Genomic DNA, 25131 nt, shown 5'->3' with positions numbered 1-25131 from the left:
ACCCTGGTCAATGAGGCAGTTCTGACAGAAGACCCGGTCATTAGCCAAACCGGTTTTCTTTCTCCATTCTCTTGACCACACCTAGTTGTACAAAGCGTTGTCAAAGAGTCACAGGCTGCAGTTTTGGAAGATGCTGTAGTGTTGTCTGCTAAACTGCAGCCTGAGATTGGGAGGATTTTAAGTTGTGGTTAAAGGAGGGTCACAATTTACAAGGACCAATTTGTATAGATGCACCATAGAAAGCATTCTATCTGGATACAGTATGCCTTGGTACAGCAACTGCTTTGCCCAGGACCATAAACTGCAGAGGTGTGAAGACAACACACATGCAAACCAACCATTCATCCACTTACTCTCTCCACGCTTCTCGCTGCCTCGGCAAGGTGGCCAACATTATCAAAGACCCCTCCCACCCTGGTTATAATCTTTTCCAACCTCTTCTGTCGGGCAGAATGGACAAAATCTTAACCACGCGTACAAACAGGTTCAAGAACAGTTTCATCCATGCAGTTATCAGACTGCTGAATGGAACTCTCAAATTCCAAATCTCATTGATCTGGATTTTTGTGCACCTTCTCTGCACCAGTAACTTCAGTCACCCTATGACCTATTTTTGTATGTTAGGATCTGCCTGCACTGCATGCAAAACAAACCTTTTCACTGTACCTTGGTATACATGACAATACTAAATCAAGGAATGAGAAAATAGGGGCAGACTAGCAGTAAGCGTTGAAACATTTTAAATTAAAGCAATGAAAAGGGGAAGAGGTGAGAGGAAATGTTGGCTAGCCTGATAAAGATAGGGGCATTAAAAAGGTGGAATAAAGAAATGGTAGACTATGAATAAACATTTTGCATGGATTTCCAAAGGTAACAGGAAACCAGTGGTCTGGCGATTAGCACACTTAAAATCAACATCAGTGGAAGAGAGAGCTGTGGATGAATTAACAGGACCATGTGGTGACAAATTTCCTGGACCTTTCAACATGCGTTGTGGGCTTGTAAAAGAGAGCTACAGAAACGGTCAATTCACTGATTTTCCAGAGTTCCCTAAATTCTAGAACAATTCCCAAGTATCGGTAGGGGACACAAACAAACTTGCTATTGTCATTGATAACTGGCCGCTCAAATTGGCTTCACTTGTGAACAACCCTTTAGCTCTAAGCTTTGCTCAAACCCATTGTTACACAAACAGGGCTCACAGTGAGTATCAAACCCATTGTTACACAAACAGGGCTCACAGTGAGTATCAAACCCATTGTTACACAAACAGGGCTCACAGTGAGTATCAAACCCATTGTTACACAAACAGGGCTCACAGTGAGTATCAAACCCATTGTTACACAAACAGGGCTCACAGTGAGTATCAAACCCATTGTTACACAAACAGGGCTCACAGTGAGTATCAAACCCATTGTTACACAAACAGGGCTCACAGTGAGTATCAAACCCATTGTTACACAAACAGGGCTCAAAGTGAGTATCAAACCCATTGTTACACAAACAGGGCTCACAGTGAGTATCAAACCCATTGTTACACAAACAGGGCTCACAGTGAGTATCAAACCCATTGTTACACAAACAGGGCTCACAGTGAGTATCAAACCCATTGTTACACAAACAGGGCTCACAGTAAGAATCAAATCCCTTACAGCCTTGTAAAACCCTAGTTATAAATTATTCTTTCTGATTTCCGAAACAAAAACACAAAAAGGCCATACGTGAGTGGAGAATTGCTCTAAGAATAAGAAACGTCAGTTACGTCGGTAGATAAGAGACGCTGGTGTTATTCTCCTTGGATCGGAGAAGTTGAGTGGATAATTATTTTTAAAAACTCAAAATGATGGTGGTTTAAATAATGGTCGGGAAGAAATTATCCCTATAGGCAGCAGGATGAACAAGTGGAGAACGCAGGCTGTTTATCTTGCCATTTGTTACACGACAGTAAACCAATCACGATGTGAGAGAGGAAAAAAATTGGTGCAGGGTGTGGTTTGATTTGAAATGCATTACCGAAGAGAGTGGTGGAGGCAAGTTCAGTTGGCCAGTTAGAGAATTGCACAAAGACCTGATGGACAAGAAAACTGTAGAGCCATGCTGAAAAGATAGGAAGGTGTGTTGTTGAGAGTCAGCACAAACGTAACAAGCTGATTATTATTATTATTGTATGGTGTGATTTAAAATGGACCAAGACTCTGATCATTTTCCCTGATACCTCCTCATGTCATCGCTTATTTTAAACATCCTCCTGAATTATATTGGGATTTTTAATACAATCTCAAGAAGCCATATCAGATGATCAGAGCACTAGATAGGGTGGTCAGTGAGAGCCTTTTTCCTCAGATGGAAAGGCTGAGGGACTTGAGGCTGTTTTCATTTGAGAGAGTAAGGTTAACAGGTGACTTAATAGTGACATACAAGATGATCAGAGGATTAGATAGAGAGCCTTTTTCCTAGGATGGTGATGGCTAGCACGAGGGGGCATAGCTTTAAATTGAGGGGTGATAGATATAGGGAGGTAGGTTCTTTACTCAGAGTAGTAAGGGTATGGAATGCCCTGCCTACAGCAGTAGTAGACTCGCCAACTTTAAGGGCATTTAAATGGTCATTGGATGAACATTTGGATGATAACAGAATAGTGTAGGCTAGATGGGCTTCAGATTGGTTTCACAGGTCGGCGCAATATCGAGGGCCGAAGGGCCTGTGCTGCGCTGTAATGTTGTGTGTGTTTTAAAACGCAAGTTGCGTCATCCTATTTGATTAATGTTGTTTCGATCTCGGGCATGACCAGTAATTCATGCTACAAACTCAGTCACAAACAAATTAAAATATTGTCCTAGACTGAGATCTCTGAATGTATTTACAATCTGAAGGCAGTCTGAGAGTCCTGTACCAAACTATTGATCTTCAGATATCTCGTAGTGTGGCTTAGTGTCAAAGTTTGTTTGATGATAGGTCTTTTGAAGATCCTTGTTATGGCTCAACTACATCCAAACAAATTGATGGTTTTTAAGTTTATTTCAGACTTTGCAATATTCCCTTTACACTTCAACTACTGTGGTGGGCAATTGCCACAAGATTCCCACAAACAAAATACGGGTTCTATGCACATCACATCCAACATCTTTTATTCTTTCGAACACTTTAACTCGTCACTGTTCAAAAGCACCTCTTTTTTTAAAAAAAGAAATAAAACTATTAATTGCCGGGGGACATAAAGCGGCGGTACTTTATTCGAAGGTCCCGGCATCTCGGGGAAGAATTAAACAGCGAGGACGCCCCAAACCGTACCGGAAGTCGACGACACGGTGGAATAAAACGTCGGGACCCGCTTCCTCCTTCCCTCTCCGGACCGAGTGCCCGCCGTCGCCATCATGGTGAGTTGGCGAGTCCCGATCGAATCCGCCGCCATCGGCCGCGTTGGGGGAGCGGGACTGGATCGGCGAAGGTGGCCAGAGAGTGGGGGATGGGCGGCGAGCGCCTGTGCGGAGAGGGTGGGAAGCCGGCCTGCGCACAGCAAGATCCCAGTCGCGGTGTTGTGAACGAAGCCGAGTAATAATCTGCGTGAGGGATGCAGCCTCGGGCCTGCAGGCGCTGGGACAGCGTTGTTTCAGGGATGGTAGGGCCTGCAGGCCCTGGAGAATTTGAGATAACAAGGTGTAGGCCCCAGAAGGGTCTAGACCCCCACCACCCCCGAAACGCCAGCCTTCCTGCTCCTCTGATGCTGCTGTGTCCATCCAGCTCCACCCCGTGTTGTCCTGGAGCAGCGTTGTTCTGTGTCTCGCTGCCGGTTCAGAACTAGGCCATTCGGATCGCTTGAGCCCACCCCTGCTGCTCAGTCAAATCGCACCCGAATGCTTGTGGTGTCACCTCCACTTTGCTGTTTGCCAGCCCTGTCCCTGTAACTAACTCTTGACTTGTAAAACTCTACCTAAGCCAGCCTTTAGTGACCCATCCTCTGCTGCTGTCATGGGCGCAGACTTCCAAAGACTAATAACCATTTGAGAGAAGAATGTTCTCCTAGTCTGTTAAAAGGGAGACCGTGTTGTTTTTGTTTTAAAGTGTTCCCTCTTTCTAGCCTCCCTCACAAGAGTGAACAACGTCCTGGTATCCATTCTGTCAAGGGCTCTCGGGATCGTACAGATAGAAAATGGACCCTTCGCCCCCAACGTGTCCATGCTGACTGGGTTCCCTGAGCTAGTCCATTTGCCTGCGTTTGACTCCTGTCCCTCTTAAATCTTTCCTGTGCATGTACCAGTCCAATTGACTTTTAAATCTAATTGCACTGCCGCTTTCTCTTGAAGCTTATTTTAGGCCCGAAACGTCAGCTTTTGTGCTCCTGAGATGCTGCTGGGCCTGCTGTGTTCATCCAGCCTCACATTTTATTACCCTCATGGAGAAAGGTGCCCTTAAGGTCCCTGTCACATCTTAGCCCTCTTACCTTAAGCCTATGTAATCTAGTTTTATGCTTCTCTACTTGGGAAAACCTTGGCTATTCATCCCCTCACGATTTTATAAACCTCTATTTCTAAGGTCACTCTTCGGGCGCCTACGCTCCAGAGGAGCAAAGGTTCAGCCTCTCCTTATTGAACATAGAACACTATAGCTCAGTACAGGCCCTTCGGCCCTCGATGTTGTGCTGACCTGTGAAACCAATCTGAAGCCCATCTAGCCTACGCTATTCTGTTATCATCCATTTGTTTATCCAGTGACCATTTAAATGCCCTTAAAGTTGGTGAGTCTACTACTGTTACAGGCAGGGCATTCCACGCCCTTACTACTCTGAGTAAAGAACCTACCTCTGACATCTGTCCTATAATCTATCACCCCTCAGTTTAAAGCTATGTCCCCTCGTGCTCGCCATCACCATCTGAGGGAAAAGGCTCTCGCTGTCCACCCTATCTAACTCTCTGATCATCATGGATGTCATTATTAAGTCACCTCTTAATCACCTTCTCTCTAAGAAAACAGCCTCCAGTCCCTCAGCCTTTCCTCATAAGACCTTCCCTCCATACCAGGCAACATCCTGGTAAATTTCCTCTGCATCCTTTCCAATGCTTCCACATCCTTCCTGTAATGCAGCGACCAGAACTGTACACAATACTCCAAGCGTGGCCGCACCAGAGTTTTGTACAGCTGCAACATGACCTCGTGGCTCCGGAACTCGGTCCCTGTATTAATAAAAGCTAAAACACTGTATGCCTTCTTAACAGCCCTGTCAACCTGGGTGGCAACTTTCAAGGATCTATGCACATGGACACCGAGATCTCTCTGCTCATCCACACTACCAAGAATCTTACCATTAGTCCAGTACTCTGCATTCCTGTTACTCCTTCCAAAGTGAATCACCTCACAGTTTTCCGCATTAAACTCCATTTGCCACCTCTCAGCCCAGCTCTGCTGCTTATCTATGTCTCTCTGTAACCTGCAACATCCTTCTGCACTATCCACAACTCCACTAACTTTAATGTCATCTGCAAATTTACTAACCCATCCTTCTGCGCCCTCATCCAGGTCATTTATAAAAATGACAAACAGCAGTGGTCCCAAAACAGATCCTTGCGGTACACCACTCGTAACTGGACTCCAGGATTAACATTTCCCATCAACCACCACCCTCTGTTTTCTTACAGCTAGCCAATTTCTGATCCAAACTGCTAAATCACCCTCAATCCCAAGCCTCCATATTTTCTGCATTAGCCTACCGTGGGGAACCTTAATAAATGCTTTAATGAAATCCATATACACCACATCAACCACTTAACCCTCATCCACCTGTTTGGCTACCTTCTCAAAGAACTCAATAAGGTTTGTGAGGCACGACCTCCCCTTCACAAAACTGTGTTGACTATCCCTGATCAGTTTATTCCTTTCTAGATGATTATAAATCCTATCTCATAATCCTTTCCAACACTTTACTCACAACTGAGGTAAGGCTCACTGGTCTGTAATTATCAGGGTTGTCTCTGCTCCCCTTCTTGAACAAGGGGAAAACACTTGCTATCCTCCAGTCTTTTGGCACTATTCCTGTAGACAATGATGACAAAAAGGTCAAAGCCAAGGGTTCTGCAATCTCCTCCCCAGCTTCCCACAGAATCTTAGGATTCTTAGCCCAACTCAAACCCTCCAATCTTGGTAACATTCTTGTAAACATTTTTTTTGCACCCTTTTATCTAGCAGGGAGACCAGAGCTGTATGCATTACTTCGAATTTGGCCTCGCCAATGTCTTATACAGTTGTAATATGATGTCCCAACTCATGTCCTCACTGACCGATTAAGGCAAGTGTGCTAAGTGCCTTCTTCACTGCCCTGTCTACAACTTTCAAGGAACTGTGCACCTGCACCCCTAGGTCTGTCTGTTCAATAACAGTCCTTAGGATCCTGCTGTGGTTGGTCTTAAATCAGGGTTCTAAGGTTGAATGAGTGGAGGGCCTATTTGACTGATGTTTCATCAGGGGATAAGGGGAAGGAGCAAGCTCAGTAGGCCTCACTCTGTTTCTCCTTGCAAAGATCCAGGAATCGAGTTGGCGGGCTGAAAGGACACTAAAATTATGACCTGATCTCCTGTGTTGCCTAAGTTTGCAGTTCTTTTCAGGAAGTGAATTGAATAAGCAGGATTTGAGCTTAAGTGTCGCCCAGGAAGATTTTAATATTTTTTCTTTGTTGATTCATCCTTTTTTATTTTGTTTCTCTCTTCTCCAGTCATTGGTTATTCCAGAAAAGTTCCAGCACATTCTTCGAGTCCTCAACACCAACATTGATGGACGAAGGAAGATAGCATTTGCTATCACCGCCATCAAGGTAAGAATTTGTGGTTCCCTGTTGCAGTGCTGTACTGTAATGTCACTGCACTATGAATCTAAGTGTACAGGTTTGAATCTCCTCGTGCCAGCCTCAGGGGTTTTTAAAATTCAAAATTACCCATGAGGTGAAATGTAAAGCCAGTCTGAGTAGCAGAAGCAACCTTTGGTTTGCTTCTCCAATCTCTGGTCTCGCATAAGAGGCGACCCGAAGTGGGAAGTGACGTTACACTTTTGTTTTTGTTGGGGAGGCTTTGAGGACACGATGAAATGTTTCCACTGCCTTCCCGTTAACTGCTAGCAGTGACAGAGCTTGGATTGAAGTCTTGTTACGGCCCGTGCAGGTGATGAAATACAACCAGCGTCTCGTGCTGGGGATGTTGGCCTCGGAAGATTTGAGCATAGTCCTGACGTATCTGCAGGATTTTGCGGAAGTGTCACCTGTGGTATTTCCCAAGGTGTTTGAAGTATCTGGTGTGGGTTGGCTGCTTTGGGATCAAGGCAGAAGGACTCGTAACAGTGGATTGTGAGCTTCTTGCTCGCTTTGAGATCGTTGCCATCAAACAGGTCACCGTGCAGCTGATGGCTGAGCTGGCACGCTGGGGTCGATGTTGAGTTGCGTTGTTGATCTCTATCTGCCCTCGCTGAGAAGTGACTTCCAAGCAGCGAGAGTTCATTGTCCATGGATGCTCACAGTAGTGCTTGGTAGGAACAGACTAATGGAGGGCCTTTGGCTTTGGGATGTTTAGCCTGCTGCCTATTCTTATACATCTGTGAATGCTTTGACAGTAGTTTGGAGGATGGTCTCTGGCATGTACATAAGCACTATCTGTATACCGGAGCTCGATGACAGAGGCTAGGGTGCTCTTTGCTCTGCACTGTATGGTTTACCACTTGTCCTGCAACAAGCCTCCACTGCAGCAGGAAGTTCCATGTTTACGGGCTAGATGTCTTGGCAAGGTGAATGGAAAGGAGCATTGGTGCCATGACGCAGCCTCACTTGGTCCCAGTTTAGGCACGCTATGGATCGCTGGTGGATCAGCAGCAGAAGGAGGATGGTGACACATCTGCGGGCTGTCGTACATTTGAGGAGAATGTTCCATAGTCACTTCCAGTCAACAGAGTAAAAGGTTTTGTGTTTGCTGAAGGCAGTGTTGAGTTTTAAAGTGGTGTAACCTGTGATAATAAACCAGTCCTGTGTCTTTAATGTGGCAGCCAGGTTAACTGGTTTGTTGTGGCAGACAGAGTAGGGACTGCAGATGCTAAAGAATCTGAGATTACAAGGTGTAGAGCTGGAGGAACACAGCAGGCCAGGTAGCATGAGAAGAGCAGAAAGGCTGATGTTTCGGGTCTGGACCCTTATTCAGAAATGTTTGTTTTGTGATATATTTTGTTGCTTGGAACGCAGCATTTCTTAATTCTGCTTCTGTGAAACCAAATGGGAAACTCCTCCAAAGAGCCAATTTTTTTTTTGGTCCCCTCCTTTAGAAATGACATTCTTGATTTTTTGTTTCTAAACAACAGCCAAATTTTCCTTGCGAGAGCTTGGATGGGAATTGGGAATGGATGTTATCAGGCTCATGGAGAAATGCACCAGCACATGTTGGGATAAATGAGTGGGTGTATTAAAATGTTAGAGTTCATTCTGTTCTGTGATATGGTAGGCAGCCAGCAGTGTTTAAATATGCTTCTAGTTCTTCTTGCTTGTTCTGCATGCAGTTGTGGAAGCACCCCAAAGTGAGTGCAGTCAACTGGAAAGAACCAATAGTATGGTACTTCTGGGCTTTGGCTCAGAATCTTTCAGAAGGGAAGGAGAAGCGCAGTAACCACTGTACTTGGCAACTCCCCTTAGCTGGCAGCAAGTTAAGGAGAGGGCTGGTGGAAGAAGGCGGGCCTTCCTTGCCTGTTTCTCTGGGTGACCACAACTTACCCTTCCTGCTGTCGTTCGCAGAAATCAGGAGCGAGCCCATGAAATGGGCTGAAGCAAAGGTCAAAGCTCCCGGAGAAACCCATCAGGTCCGGCAGCACATCTGTGGGAAGAAAGCAGAATTAACATTTTCAGTCTGGTGACCCTTCAGAACTGAAGCGAGCTGTCTGCTTGCTGCTCGTTTGCTGAGATGGAGCAGCAGTGAGACTTCTGCCGGGCTTCCTTGGAAGCTCATTTTCTGCTGTGCTGTGGAGCTGGTAAACTTTATATTCCAAACACTCGTTGTATTCCTTCTCTATTGATATTGGAGTGCCTAGTGCACCAAAACTGCTCCACCACATACTCTCATCTTGCAGCATGGAAGAGTGGGCTCTGTGTATCCAGTTGCCCAGTCCCACTTCAGTCTTAACTGCCTGTGCTATGACGGATACCCTTTCATGTGCCTTCTGTCAGCTGCAAGAGCTGGCAGGTACCTTTCCAGCCCCATGAGTCCCGTGTGATCGTGGCTGACCTCTGCCTTTTCAGTGTGAAACGCAGCAGGTTCTACTGCTGAGGGGAAGTAGCTTACATCCTATGTCAAAGGCTTTGGAGCACTGCGTACACACTCTCATAACCACATTTGCTCATCCTGGACTTGCATTATATCAGGCTACTTTTTTTTTTGGTGAAGGAGAGTTGTGGGTGTTACCGATTAATGCTTCAGAAGTATTCAGTTGCTTTTGCAGACAGCTGGTATAGATATGATGGGCCAGAAGACCTCTGACTTTGTGCTGTGGCTGGTCTATGATTTATCAGCTGTAAATGGCTTTGAAAAGCTCTAACATTCGTATCGCACAAGTCAGACAACGACCACATCCGACAAGAGGGAACCTGACTGTTGCCATGTGACATCACTATCGATGAATTCCCACCTGCCAACGATGTCTGGGGGTCACCGTTGACCAGAAAGCTAGCCTTGTAAATACTAAAGCTGCAAGAGCAAATCAAGAGGCTTGGAATCCTGCAGCTCTTGAGTCCCACACTGACTTTCCCCAAAACCTATTGGCCATTTGCAGTGTTCGAGTCAAGAATGTGATACAGTACTCATCATTTGCTTGGGTGATTGCAGCTCCAGTAACATTCAAGAAACTTTGACACCACCTATCACACGTGATCGTGTCACAAAAATTCACTTCCTTCACTGGTCAATTTCTGCGACAGCACAATGGTTCTTACACAGCACCTTCCAAACCTATGACCACAACTGTCTAGAAGGTCAAGGGCAGCAGATACATGGGAACACCAGCACCTGCAGGTTTGCCTTCCAAGTGACTCGCCATCCTGAATTGGAAATATGTTACAGTTCCTTCATTGTGAGTGGGTCAAAATCCTGGAACTCCCTTCTCTGCTGGCACTGTGGACCATAATGGTTCAAGAAAGCAGCTCACCAGTAGGGCACTGAGGGTTGGGTGATTTAAATGCTGACCTGTGGAACGAATTCTCCATGTTTTACTCTTGCTGCCTCGCTGTCTTCTGTAGATCCTGTGGTTGGGAGGGTGCGTAATGACAGCTATGTAGATGGATTTCATATCTTTTCTTCCCGAAGCAATGTGCGTGGTCAGTGCTTTCCCCCTCCACACCACATCGGGCTCGATTGAAGAGTGGTCTAGACTCACTGTTAGCTTGCTGTCTTTCCATGAATGCTGCCTGACCTGCTGTGATCTCCAGCATGTTTGTTTGTTTTCCCCTGTTTTCAGTGCGGGTTCCAGCACCTGTGGTAATTTGCTACCTTGTGGTCAATGCTTTTGGATGTTTTTGGTAGTGTTAGATTTTGGAGAAATGTGCTACCAATTAATTTGCATGCCTGGAGTGTCAGCCAGCGACTCGCACAAATTCCTTGTTGATTTCAAACCACAAGAGGTGCAAACATCGACCGGCCAGATTCTTTAAACAATGATATCTGAACGATGTTAATTTTCTTTTCCTCACTCCTTCAGTTACGTACCATTTTTGGCCATTTTTGAACTCTGCAGTGACGGTGAAATTAGTTTGGAACCCAGCATTATAATGCACGCTGATTTCTAAAGACTGCTGTTAATTCTAATTTCTCTGCTCTGTTTGTCAGGGTGTTGGGAGGCGCTACGCTCATGTGGTGCTGAGGAAAGCTGATATTGACCTGAGCAAGAGAGCTGGGGAGCTTTCAGAGGACGAGGTGAGATAGAATGGTGTCAGCCGATCAACTACCTAGCCACCCAGTCTGAGATTATTAATGCAATCTGGTTGATTTTTGATTTAATACAGGATAAATTCCCATGTTTGCTTTGAATAATGTGAAAGTATTGAATTGTCTTCCAAATAATGTAGCATTCAAAGAACGGTACAGAATGTTGGCTGGTCGTACAGAAAGGTTGTGAGAAAAAAGGCATACAATTACAGCTCTTCATCTTGCGCTCATCCACCTGCTGACCTGTCAGTGCCCTGTTTCATGCACACGATAAATTGTTTGCAAAGACTGAAATTGCTGGAAAATTTCAACAGGTCTGGCAGTACCCATGGAGAGAAATCAGAGTTAGTTTCAGGACCTTTCCTCATGGACCTGCTGAACTTTTCTAGCAATTTCTTGTTTTTGCTTCTGATTTCCAGCATCCTCAGTTCTTTCAGTTTTTATCCAGTATAAATTGTTTTTTTTAAATTCAATAGTTTTACATTGGTCTTGAGTGTAAGGTGAACAGCTAGGATGTGTCTTTGATTTTTGTTCGGCAGTGCAGTTTAAATGCTGTATGTGGGGAGTTGGCGAGCCAGAACAGTAAGCTTTAGTTTACCTTTTTCTCTCTACTCTTCTACTCTTGGTTCAAGTACAGGTGTCACAGCAGTAGATGGAAAACTGTTCTGACTTTGGCAGGCATCTTTTCTCCCCCGAGGTGTTTTAAAACTTTCCCATCTTTCCTGTATGTCGTCAGTCATCCTGTACGCTGCTGATTCGCTCAATTTGTTAACTGTCAGGGAGAGAATACTTGTTTGCAGGTATTTCATATTCCTCTGTGCCACTCCTTTTTCATTGTTTTCTCACTCTCCAGTCTATTTTAATGGGGGGAGACTATATGGGCTTTGCATTTACCCCAGGTTGCAGTGGATTAGCTTTGTGCCCTGTCCGGTCAAGGGGGAGGGCCACGTTTAAAAGCCTGGAGGGGTTGTGCACAGGTTCTAGAGAGCTAGGATGGGGGCGGGGGGGGGGTGTGCTGCTGGGCTGGTGTTGGTGTAGGTCTGTGGAGTATGTGAAGAGAATTCCTTTAAATGTTTGTTAAATTCGAGGATAATTCCAGCTGGCAAGTGGAAAATGACGTCCTGCAAATCTGAAATTAGTTCGCTACATCTCTGCGACTCTTGTCTCCTTCCTTGAATCTAGGGAGTTTGGGAAGGTTAAAGCCTACAAATCAATTCTCTCTTGAGCCGCTACTTCTAAGACCCTAGAGTGAAATCCACACGGACCTGCGGACTTGTCAGACCGCAGGACTGCAGCTTCAATAGTTGGCCCAGTACCACACCGCTGCCGGTTTTAATGATTTCCTTCAGTTTCTCCCTCTCTCCCATTGCCCGATGTACAGCTGGGCTGTTACTTCTTTCCTCTGCAGCAAAGACTGTTGCAGAATACTTGTTTAGTTCATCTGCTGTCTCCTTGTTCTTCCCATATTAATTTCTCAGACTCATAGAAGCACTACAGTGTGGAAACAGGCCATTTGGCCCAACAGGTCCTTGCCAGCTCTCCGAAGAGCGTCCCACCCAGGCTCATCCCCCTACCCTGTCCCTGTAACCCTGCATATCCTGTGGCTAATGCATCTAATTTATACCCCCCTGAACACTGGGCAATTTCCCATGGCCAGTTTACCTAACTTGCACGTCTTTGGACTGAGGAAGCACAGTGGAGCACCCGGCATAAACAAACAGAGACACGGTGAGAACGTGCAAACTCCACGCAGACAGTCCCCTGACGTTGCAGTTGAACCCAGGTCCCTAGCGCTGTGAGGCAGCAGTGCTAACCACTGAGCCGCTAACCACTCACTCGCTAAGGACTGAGGAATATTTTTAAAGGGAAGTGTTAGAAATCTATCCAAAGTGTTACCGACTTTATAATACCTGGCTTTCTCTTTATAGAATCATAGAAGACTGATGCAAAATTTTTTTTAGTTTCTCTGCCATCTTGTTATTTTCCCATATTAATTTCCCAGATTCATGGAATCCCTACAGTGTGGAAACAGGCCATTTGGTCCAACGAGTCCACATTGACCCTCTGAAGAGCATCCCACCCAGACTCGCCCCCGACCCGATCCCAGGAAACTTTCATTTCCCATGGCTAACCCACCCAGCCTGCACATCCCTGAGCACTATGGGCAATATAGGATGGCCAGTCCACCAAATCTGCACGCTTTTGGAGCATGGGAGGAAATCGGAGTACCCATCTTGTAGTGTAATTTTTCCTTCGTAGGTCTTTAGTCACTCTTTAATGTTTTTATATTCTGTCCAATCTTGTGCACAGCGACTGTCCACAGCCATGTTTTTCCAGGCTGCATTCATCAACTCGGGATCCTGTTTTAAAGAACTTACTTTTCCTCTTGGCTAGCCTTGAGCAGAGCGTTCAGGGAGGCATTCTGTAAGCGCGGTGTTCTTTTTTAAAAAATTTATTGATCCGATTTGTGACAGCTCTGGGGTGGCTGGACCTGATGAGCAGGGGCTCCATGACCTGGCAGAGCCAGGAAGCTCCCAGTGCGCTCCAGAACTTCCTGCGAACAAAATGTGACGTTTTAGCAATGCATGAATATATAATGAGCTGTGAAGAACGTAATCAGAATGGGAAAACAGAAAAGTTTGCCCATAGACTAGTTAAGGGTGAATAGCGCGATGAATTGAAGGGGAAGATGGGTAAAGAATCTAAGAATGCATTGATGTGAAAATTTGTTTTCCAGCCTACATAGAATCCTGTTTAGACTATTTTGGGTAGTTCATTGTTTTATCGAGCAAACCTTTTGATTAGGCTTTTACATCCAAAATACTTTTCCTTTAATGTACCTTTTGTGTGATAAACCATTGTGGCCATTTCAATTCCTCTAAGGCCCTCAGAATATAGTTTCGTATAAACCCAAGGGTTTTAGCTGAACTACCTACAAAAGTAACATGGATTAGACTTGGAGTCATAAATTTGACCCGAGACAGTTAATCATCCTGTGCCTGCTGATGTATATTGGTTCCTGATTCATCAGTATCTCAGTTTTTAACTTTGTCATCATCGATTTCAGATTCTTCTGTGGCTTCGTACCCTCTCTATCTTTATAACTTCCCAGCTTCTCAAAGAAATAAAGATGTTTAACAATCTTAGCACTGATCAACCAGAAAATGTCTCAGTCTCTGTCTCTAATTCTACCCTGTTTTAATATTGTCCCATACTGCCATGGTGGCTGTACATTCAGTAGCCTAGAACCTAAGCTGTGAAATTGTCTTTCCAATGCTGTCTCCTCACCTGAGCTGCAGCTTGCTACCTATCTCCTGGGCAGTGATTTTAGCCGTTATCCCTAAGACTGCTTTATAACTACGTGGCTTGGCTTTTTTTCCTTTTTCCGGCAAGTTTTGAGAGCTGATTTGGAGAACGTCGGCCCGGGTTGAATGTTGAAGTGATAACTGACTTTCCCCTTTTTTTTCTCTCCCCCCCCCCCGATAGGTCGAGCGAATTATAACAATTATGCAGAACCCGCGCCAGTACAAGATCCCTGACTGGTTTTTGAACAGGCAGAAGGACGTTAAGGATGGAAAATACAGCCAGGTATTGGATGGTTCAGGATCACTTCATACTCCAATGACTTTGTTTTGAGTTTTGTGAACTGATTACTGCCAGTGGATTTCATTAGGTTAACTTGTGATGTCCTGTGTTGGATCTGGTGTTAGGTGGTGGGAATGGCTATGCAGCTCTGCTTCTAGGTGAAATGAGGTTTGGCGCAATATTTCTGCACCAGACATGGTTGCTTTTTAATTGGAGCCTCGGTATCCAAACCATTTAAAACTTTTTGAAAAGAATGTTTTTAATTGTGACTGTAACATTTGCATCTGTCACTAAATGAGCTGAAGGGGGTATCCAGTTGATGCACACGTCCCAAGGGTGCCTGGGGACAAAAACCTGCCTCTTGCTTCGTATCTGGCTCCTGTTGTATAGATCTCTTCACTAGCCAATCTTTCATCCTGCCCTCATCACTGATGCCTCTGTGAATACGCTGAGCTTTGAGGAGTAAAGTGATCCTTCCTATACAGGGACTGCCGGTTGCAGCTACTGCCTGGCTGACCTGCAGAAAGCAAGATCTGCAGATGCACTAGGTGGGAGGAGGCTCATGTGGAGTATAAACCGGTTGTGGGACTGCATGTGTTTTGAATAGCATTGATTCTACACAGAAGCAGACCAGTCAGACCAACTAGTTATGCATATAATTCCATATGAGAGTGTTATCTGCTTTTTATGGTGATTTCGTGTAATGATATCTAAAGCTTGCGTCTTTGTTTTCAAATCTCCTTGTCCGTCTTATGTCTCTGATCTCCTCCACCTTCACAACTCTCCAAGCTATCTGCCTTCCCCTAATCTGGTCTCTCATGAATTCGCTATCACAGTTGCTCTGCCACTGATGGTCAGTCTTCTGTAGCCTAGGTCCCAGTCTTGGAATTCCCACACCTATAGTTCACCACCTCACTCCTCCTCTTATAATGAGAGATGACCTTATAGAGGTTTACGAAAATCATGAGGGGTATTCATAGGGGTTTTCCCTCATGTGAGTGATTTAAAGTCGAGGAGGCATATTCTTATGGTGAGAGAAGAGATCTACAAAAGGCACGAGGGGTAAGTTTTTTTTATACGCAGGGTGGTTTGGGTGTGGAATGAGCTTCCTGAGGAAGTGGTGAATTCCTGAGGAAGTGGTGAACGCAGGTATGATTTAAAAGGTATTTGGATAAGTTAATGAATAGGAACCTTTTGGAGGAACACAGACCTGGAGGTGGGACTAGTTTAGTTTGGGATTATACCTTGCATTGACTAGTCAGACTGAAGGATCTGTTTCCATGCTGTATGACTCTTCCAAAAAAAATACTCATTTAAACCCTGCCTCTTCCTTCACACTTCTGGTCATCTGATCTAACATGTGCTTCATTGTCATTCTTTTGTCATTCCTGTGAAGCTTGGGCGGTTTCATTTATATTAAATAAACTCTCTTTAAATTGTTATTAGATACTTGTGTTGTGCATGTTTGTGTGTATATTTATGCCTTGTTCCACTATCTCAGGTCTTGGCCAACGGCCTGGACAACAAACTGCGTGAGGATCTGGAACGATTGAAGAAGATACGTGCACACAGGGGTCTGCGACACTTCTGGGGGTAAGAACCGTGCTAGTGTTAATGTTACCGATAGCCAGCTCTCTAGTTCGGGAGTTCTTTCTCGGTGATGTTTTGGGATGGGACTGGTCCAAGATCATAGGGGTTATATTGGACCATGCAGTGTGCAACTGTCAGTACTTTCAGTTTAGAACTCCTGTGTGTTCAGTGATCTTGTGGCCCATTTGTAAGAATTGGTCTTTTTTTAAAATTTGTTGGTCATTCCTTGGAGTGCTGAAGTGTGTTGGAGACTTCAGCATGCTGCCGTCTAAACTAAAGGCTTGAGTAGTGATCTGGCAGGAAAATGTGTTCCCAGGGTGATACCCCTAACCGTCCTTGCCCATTGTCTGTGGGGTCTGTTGTGATATTTTAAGTGTAGCTGGAAATTTTCCTCAGATTTTTATTTTTTTTTTCCAAATTGCCCATTTCATTCTCACCTGAGAGAGGAGATGGACTAATGTCCGTTGTATACCCTCTGGCAGGTTCATCAACAGTAAACCTTGTTTATTTCTGATTTCTTCACAGTTCTGTCCTGTGTGTGTGCCTTTTTTAATCTTGTGAAATGATTCAGATTTGGTATCCCAAGACCTACTGAGGCTTGGGGCATGGAGTCATTGCACACTTCTATCCAACTTTTCTGTAATGTCTCAAAAATGTCCTTGCCTGCAATTCTCAGTATTTTAGTGCCTCCTGCATTCTTTCTTGTCTCTCTTCCTGAAATAATTTGGTGCTTCCTTGGCCAGACATCAAACGTTATTTGATAATCCCACCCGCGATTGGCCTGGAGTGGTTTGCTAGTGAATGTTTGATCACCCATTTACTGTGATCATGCTGGATGGTGAAAAGGGCTTGTGAAGTCAGCATTAATGTCATTACTAATGTTTCCCAAATTAAAAGTACTAGGTGAATGATTGATTATATAAGGTAACTGCTCACTTATAGGGTAATCCAGCCTGCTGCTGATGGTTTAGCTATGCTTTTAAAATCTGCTTGGTTTTCTGTTGTGATGAGTCTGTAACTATATTCCAGAGCCTCCCTCTGATTGTTTGCCTGGTTTTGTTTTCTCTCCTGTGCACAGTCTCCGTGTGCGTGGCCAACACACAAAGACCACAGGCAGGAGAGGACGCACAGTCGGTGTGTCCAAGAAGAAGTAAATATTTCATCTGCCACATGTCTCAATAAATGTTTTGTAAAACAGAAACTGTGTGTGTTAATTTGCAAACTGGTCACCTTGTCCTCTGTGATGTTAGGCATTCCACTCACATTTTTCTGTCTTTGCTTCTGCTGGGATTCCCTTGGGAAGGTGACTTGTCCTAGAATTAAAATCCCTACAGTGTGGAAAGAGGCCATTTAGCTCATGGAGTCTGCCCAGACCCCTACCCCGTCCCCATAACCCTGCATTTACCATGGCTGATCCACATAGCCTAAATACACAACTTTGGATTATGGGAAGAAACCCACACAGACATGGAGGGGAGCCTATGATCTCCACACAGATCATCACCCGAGGCTGGAATCTCACCTGGATCCCTGGGTGCTGAGCGTTAGCAATGTTAACCATTGAGCTACCATGCTGTCTGTAAGCAAACCAATGCACTTCTAGCCCTGGGTAGGTACGAATCAGTCACTTCTGGTTCATGACCCTCTGTGCCCCCCCTCCATGGATTCAAGAATGTAACCTTCTGTTTGAAGGTCACAGCCTAGGGAATGCCAGGTTTGTCATTGCTTTCACCCACAAAGTGCTGTGCGTCCTGAGAACAGGAAATCCTGTTCTTTCTCGTAGTCCTTGGGCAGGGACACCCTCAGGGACAGTAGGAAAATAGCCCCAGGATTTTGACTTAGTAGTGGTGATGTATTTTCTTTCCAGTAAGCATGTGTTTATAACTGTTGAAGTTTAGATTGAGAGTTTGTTGCCTTTGACTGCAGTGCAGTAGACATCAGATTGCACTTCCATTGGCCAATGCGCTGCACAGCCCTCTGTGTTGGTGGCTAGAATAGAAATCAGCCACTCGCCGCCTCTAGTCTCTTTCAAAACTGTTGGTGGCTAGAATAGAAATCAGCCACTCGCCGCCTCTAGTCTCTTTCAAAACTGTTGGTGGCTAGAATAGAAATCAGCCACTCGCCGCCTCTAGTCTCTTTCAAAACTGACCACCTTTGATTCATTTGTGGCAATGTCCTTAAGTCAGGGTACAGGGCAGCACTTTTTTAATGTGGGAATTCCATATTTCTACTTGAGACTGAAGTGAGGAAACCTGTTTTTACATTCAGGTTTTTGTGCATCCATCGGTATATTAGTTATTAAGTCTCATGAACGTGTGAAGGGGAGTTTCCTCTAAGCGGTACATGAGCTAAGAGTTTGTGTATTAACTTTTATGTTCCATTCACTCACTTTGTTGTCGTGATTCAACATGATAACCAGCAGCAAAGCCCCAGTCTTAAACAAAATAAACGCTAGTTATTTCAAAATGCTGTTCTGAGTCACTTGAATAAAATTAATAAATTTACTAAGCAAGTATTAAATGCGGTAATGATAAAATATAACTTATAAAGATGAAGTTCAACTCAGTCCTTTAAGACATCGCTGTGGGATGTAGCTTGAACTGGTGGGTTATCTTGAGTGGTTGCAGAGTTGTGTTCAACTGCAGTGGGAGCATGAGCAGTTTGAATTGATTCTTGCCTTTGTAGGTGGACTCCAGTAGCCCACCTTCAGGAATTGAGTGACTCCCTACTGGTTATTGGCACGACACTTGAAAATTGCCTGGATTCCTTTTGGAACAGGGATTGATTTGCGTGTAGCTTTTACCAGGACCCCCAGTGACAGAGAGAAAGCTATGTTCCTGTTCACAGTCCAAGTGAGCGCTGGCCTCTTTGCATGTTCTCCTGAGGCCTCTCACAGCCAGTCACCTAGGTTGAGGTCCTTTGAATATCTTTTGTCTCCTGTGTTTTTTTTCCCCCAAAAGGGATTTTTGCTCCCTTTGTGATGACTAAGTTGTGTTGTTAGCCATCTTGAATTTTGAAACATCTTGAGATCCTCCTTGATGGAACTGCGGTCAGGTCGCCTCCATGTGGCTGATCACACTTGAGTCCTTGAAGTCATGTGACTTGGAAACATTTTGGGCTTTTCTGTTATGGGAACTTCTTAAAACAAAATCTTGAAGTATTGTAATTACCCCATCAGTGATGCACTTTGGAAGTACCAGCTCGTCCTGAAATGACTTTGTTGTGAAGTATCAACTGACTTCTGTGGGCTGTTTTCCTTTTTCATTTTAGTTTGTAATTCCCTTTGTGTGGATTTTTAACAAAAATGACTACGGAGTATACCTAGTTGCGATTAAAGAGGATATCCAAAGCAAGGTACAGAGATGGAGTTAAGGTGGGTATCAACCATAATCCCATTGAAGGGCAATGGAACAGGCTGGAGGAGTGAAATGCCTTAAGCATGTTTCTGCTGTCACTTAATTCAACCTGTCTTTGCTATCTTAAGCAAGCAGTAATATGGCAGGTATAAGAATTAGGCAATGTTCCATTTCAAGGGCAGTGAGTGCATTCGTTAATTCTCTTGAAGCAATTGCAAAAACATTTTAACGAGGTATCTTTGATTCACTGCATATGCACGTAGCAATCCATTGTTTCACCTATTATTAAATTTAACCAACTCAACACCAGTGCTTATTTCATATGTGATGGAGCAAAATATCTACTGGCAAGGCTCTGCTGACAATTCTCTATTGTCAGGAAAAGCAGTTGGATGGGCATGCTGCACCTTACAGGTTCCCCTGCACATTAGACACAATATTGAATTGGAAGTATCTCAACATCCCATCACTATCACTGGGTCACAATCCAAAATTCGTTCCAACCAGCACTAGATATTCCTACGCCTAGTGCGATGCAGTCAGTCAAGCTCATAATTACCTTCCCAAAGACAATAAGGGAGGAGCAATAAATACTGGTGTTGTAAATTGTCCACTTATACCATGAATGAATCTTTTGTTTATTGTATTTTCTAGGCTAAATTTATTTTGACTCTGAACTTATTTATTAAAGACTATTGAACTTTTAACTTACCCCTTTATATTACTATCTTAAACAATGAAAGACTTTGAACTATTAAACTTACTGGTAAGGTAGTAAGATGCTTGAGTCAGAGACAACACAAGGTGGAGCTGGAGGAGCACAGCAGGCCACGTAGCATTAGAGGAGCAGGAAAGTTGACCTTTCTGAAGAAGGGTCCCGACCCAAAACATCAGTTTTCCTGCTTTTCTGATGCTGCCTGGCCTGCTGTGTTCCTCCAGCTCCACACTGTTATCTTTAAACTATCACCTATCTTTTTATTTTTCTACTATTCTATGACATAATGCTCAAATTTTTGACTAACGTTTCTCTTACTACTTTGTACCTTTTTTTGGTACCTCAGTCTGTGTGGCAACATTATACACTTGTCTCGGTGTTTCAGTACACGTGACAGTAAAGTCTACACTTTGACGTTTCTTTTGATGATGCCTGTCTGATAGTCCCTGCAAATGAGGGTGATGTTTCCAATAGAGACAGGCCATGGCAAGAACTTCCATTAAAAGGGAGAGGGTACTGATCTGCTGCCATGTGGTTTTGCTTGATTACGGGAGAAAGTCCTGCTCTTATTGCCAGTTCTAGGCATATTGGAATGATTTGCAGTGTAACCCACATGCTTGGTCACATTATGACACGTTTTCCACAGTCATCAAGGCCTGAAGTGATAGTTGAACCTAGAACTTCTGCTCCAGAGCAAGGGACACTATCATTGGACCACAGAGCCAAACACTGGTGGAAGGCTGTATTGCAAATGCTGTAGAATTTGTACATTTTAAAGCCTTTTTGTTCAATGACATAGGCTGCGCTGAGTCAGATGCTATCGAATATTGTCCTCTCTCTCACCTTGTGGTTTAAGCTGCCACACATCAGTCCAAACCACAGGCATCCTCTGCTGCTGGACATGATGACCTATGTCCCTGAGGTTGTTTCCTTGACACAGCCCAAACTGGCCAAAAGCAGCAGTGTAACATTTAACCACAAAAGTCAAAACAGCCTTCAGCACTTAACAGGAAGGTTTCTGAACATTGACCAAAAACGATATCCTAACAATTCACTCCAATCTGAATAGTTAAAAGCCATAAATGGCAAATTATTTTTAAAAGTGACACACTATATCCTGACATAACAAGGTGTAGAGCTGGATGAATACAGCAGGCCGAGCAGCATCAGAGGAGCAGGAAAGCTGACGTTTCGGGTCTAGACCCTTCTTCAGAAATATCCTGTTACCATATTTATCTCAGAATTAGAACAAGTACTAGTTTTAATGATTTGTAAACAGGACGTCTCCATCACTGCTGGGCTGACATTTATTCCACCCTTATTAATTGCCTTTGTGATGAAGGTGGTGAGCTGTTGCCTTGAACCACTGCAGTCCTTGTGGATAGGCTCACCATGCTGTTAGGAAGGGGGTTCCAGGATTTTGACCCATGCAACATTGTAGTTCCTGAGAGCTCCATGCATCTATCTATCAGTCTGTGCCTTAAACTGCAGCACCTCAAGTAGACAGCTTACCACCGCCTTTTTGAAGGGCATGTGTGGATTTGTAAATACTCTGGCCAGTGTACACATCTTCCATAAGTTAATAATCAGGTTTGGAGTTTTGTGTCTTGAAGGGGAATTTGCAGGTACTAGTGCAAATTCTGACGATCTTGTCCTTCTAGGTTTGGAAGCTACTATCACAGGTTCCCTGGTGAGTTACTGTGATGGATTTTGTTGATGGTATGCATTACTACTACTGTGCCTCAGTGGTGGAGGGAGTAAATACTTGTTGCTGTATTGTCAATCAAGCTTGTTGCATTGTCTTGTATGGTGTCAAGCTTCTTGATTATTATTCTTTCATCCAAGCAAGTAGAGAGCGGCCTGACCTACAACCACGAGATCTCAGAGCAGAATTAGGCCATTTGGCCTGTTGAGTTTGCTCCACCATTCAGTTATAGCTGATGAGTTTCTCAACCTCATTCTTTTGCCTTCTTCCTGTACTCCTTGATCCCCTTACCAGTCAAGAACCTTTTGATCTTAAAGACATACAATGACTTGGCCTCTGCAGCAATGCATTCCACAGATTACTCACCTTCCAGCTGAAGAAATCCTCCTCATCTCGGTTCTATAGCATTGTTCTTTCACTCTGAGGATATGCCCTTGGTTCATCGTCCCTCAGACTAATGGAAACACCTTCTTCAAGTCCACTTGGTATTTATATGTTTCAATAAGATTTGCACCACCCCTCCCCCTTCTCCATCATTCTAAACTCCATTGGGTACAGAGCCACATCTTCATAGTGATTTGTAGATGACAGACAGGATTCTTAGTACTTAGCCCTGGCCTGATTTTGTAGCCGCAGTATTTACATGGCTAGTCCAGTTACTAGTCAATAGTTAACCTGATGAATGTTGTTACTGAAGGATTCAACAATAGTAATACCATTGGACATCATGGGAGAATGGTTAGACAGTCATTGCTTGGCACACTGAGGTGCAAAGGTCACTTGTTGCTCAGCAGCCCGAGCCTGAATGATGTCCAGGACTCGCTGCATTTGACCGTGAGCTGCTTCAGTATCTGAGAAGTCAGAAATGGTGCTGAACACCATGGGCCTTCATCAGCGAACATCCCCATTTCAGGTAATGGAGGGAAGGTCATTAATGAAGCAGCTGAAGATGGTTACTCCATGAACATTACCCTGAAAGGAATAGGGTTCTTGTGGTGTAGTGGTAGCATCCCTATCTCTAAGCCAGGATGCCCAGGTTCAAGTCTCAGATTTCTGAACAGGTTGATTAGGAAAATGTCCGCTTTGTAGTGAAGGGCCCTTGTAGTATTTTGGTAGTGTCCCTCCTCCTGAACCAGGAGGCCGACATTCAAATCTTACCTGCTCTGGTGGTGTGTCATACCATCTCTGTAACAAGTTGATTTTAAAAAGCTACCCTGAGGAATAGGATTCTTGTGGCACAGTGGGCAATGTTTACCTCTAAGCCAAGAGATCTGGGTTCAAATCCCTACCTAACATCTCTGAACTGGTCAATTAGATTAATCTACCCTGAGGAGTTCTTGTAGAGATGCCCTTGGACTGTGATGACTGACCTCCAACAATCACAGCCATTTTTATATCACATAATTTTGTTATTGAAAGTTACATTAATGACAAGAAATGTACACTTCTGCACCAGTATTCGCCATCTCAGAGCCATCCAGGTGCCTGGTGCTATCTCTTTAGAGACTGATAATTTCTGAAAATGAAGCGCGAACTTCCAGTGAAAAGCTACATGGATGACACATGATTTCTCACTTAAAACAATGTTATTGTAATCGAAAGACTAAAAACATGAATGAATAAATATTATGTCAGTAGGCAGATCATAATTTAAATCTTGGAGCAAAATCTTTCTCTTTTACTAATACTGATAATCATCTTTAAGGACACTGTACACTAGCCTTCAATTAGATACCAGTTCTCCCAGTTTGGCAACAGTTCCACAGAACTGTATCCCCAGAGATATATTCCTTTCTCCCCCAAACAGTCTTCCAGCGCAAGCTAAGTCTCCCAGTTTCATTTTAGCTCCTTGCAAACGCTTTTCCCTCCTTATGTGGGATCTGTCCTTCTTTTTGGCATTGTGCTCGACAATGATTTGGTGCAGTTTGCTGCTCCGTCCGATACTGGCAGTCTTAAGTCAACCCTGTCTGTGATAGGTTCTAAAATTATAGGAAAGCCTGTAACCTGATCTCATAATGGCTTCTTCTGTACTCATTGCTCAAGGCAATGGGAAACATGTTAGACTTGCATTCAGGTGGAAACTAGCCAATTGACCCCAACTCTTCCATCTTAGAAGTAAGTGGGCAGTTGACTGTTCAAGGGAAAAAAAATCCCAAACACTTCAAAAATCTTTCTGGGATTTTTGGCGTCTTAAAGTCTGTCCATGTAACATGATATGGACCTCCCATTAATATTTAACAGCTCAAGAACTAGTCCACTTTCCTCAGTTTTACTGTCAAATCTACCTTTTTAAACAAGCCAACGTGTGCGCAGCAAAATCTTTTAATTGGTAATGGAATATTGACTTCATACCAGATGTCCCCCCCCTTCCCCTTTCGTCCCTGTCTGTGATGTTGACTGAGAGATAAATATTAAGCAGGACACCAGAGAAAATGAACAAGCTCTGGCAGTTTAGAATTTCAAGGGGTGGCCAAATAAATAGAGCTCCTTTAAGATTGGTGTTTGAAGGGGTGGACATTGAGACTTGTTTCCATTGTTTGGGCTGGATTGAAACTAGAGCCCATCACCATAAGTTAGTCACTCACAAACTGAATAGGAAATTCGGAAGAAACATCAACTTAACGGGAGGAAGCCTTTGACCACTCAGGACCTGATGTCAGATAGGTAACACATTCTAAGACTCTGGAGAGGAAAGGGATTTTTATTTCTTGTTTGTGAAACGAGGACATCACAGGCTGGTATTTACTGCCCAACCCTGTTGGAAATGGGGTGTAGTTTTCCCGGATGGAGGTCTCAAGGACATTTTATATATTTGAGCAGGTCAATAATAGGTTGGAACAGAAATGGCACAGGGTGCAGGGTCATAGAGTCACGGAGCTGTACAGTATGGAAACAGATCCTTCAGTCCAAATTGCCCATGCCGATGAGATATCCTCATTTGCCAACATTTGGCCCATATTGCTCTTAAACTCTTCCTATTCAGGTACCCATCCAGATGCTTTTTAAATGTTGTAATTGTACCGGTCTCCATCACCTCCTCTGGCAGTTCATTCCATGCACACACCACCCTCTGCATGAAAATGTTGCCCCTTAGGTTCCTTTCATATCTTTCCCCTCTCACCTTGAACCTAAGCCCTCTGGATTTGGACTCACCTTACCCTGGGGGCAAAAAGATCTTGGCTATTCACCCTATACATGCCCCTTGTGATTTTATAAGCTTCTATAAGGTCACCCCTCAGCCTCCGACGC

At 44.2% G+C, this 25131-nt stretch overlaps 1 protein-coding gene across 1 annotated transcript; it reads left to right on the top strand.

Moving 5' to 3' along the window:
• Positions 1-3260: 3260 nt before the first annotated feature.
• Positions 3261-17307, top strand: rps18 (ribosomal protein S18). The gene is made up of 6 exons (XM_048520411.2): positions 3261-3377; positions 6704-6802; positions 10833-10919; positions 14418-14519; positions 16018-16109; positions 17185-17307. The coding sequence occupies exons 1-6, from the start codon at positions 3375-3377 to the stop codon at positions 17258-17260; spliced, it is 459 nt and encodes a 152-aa protein (XP_048376368.1). The 5' UTR covers positions 3261-3374; the 3' UTR covers positions 17261-17307.
• Positions 17308-25131: the final 7824 nt, after the last annotated feature.

Source organism: Stegostoma tigrinum, chromosome 34, assembly GCF_030684315.1.
Source record: "Stegostoma tigrinum isolate sSteTig4 chromosome 34, sSteTig4.hap1, whole genome shotgun sequence".
In the NCBI taxonomy this organism is placed as follows: Eukaryota; Metazoa; Chordata; class Chondrichthyes; order Orectolobiformes; family Stegostomatidae; genus Stegostoma; species Stegostoma tigrinum.
The sequence above is the reverse complement of the archived record's forward strand: the minus strand, read 5'-3'. Positions and strand labels throughout refer to the sequence as shown.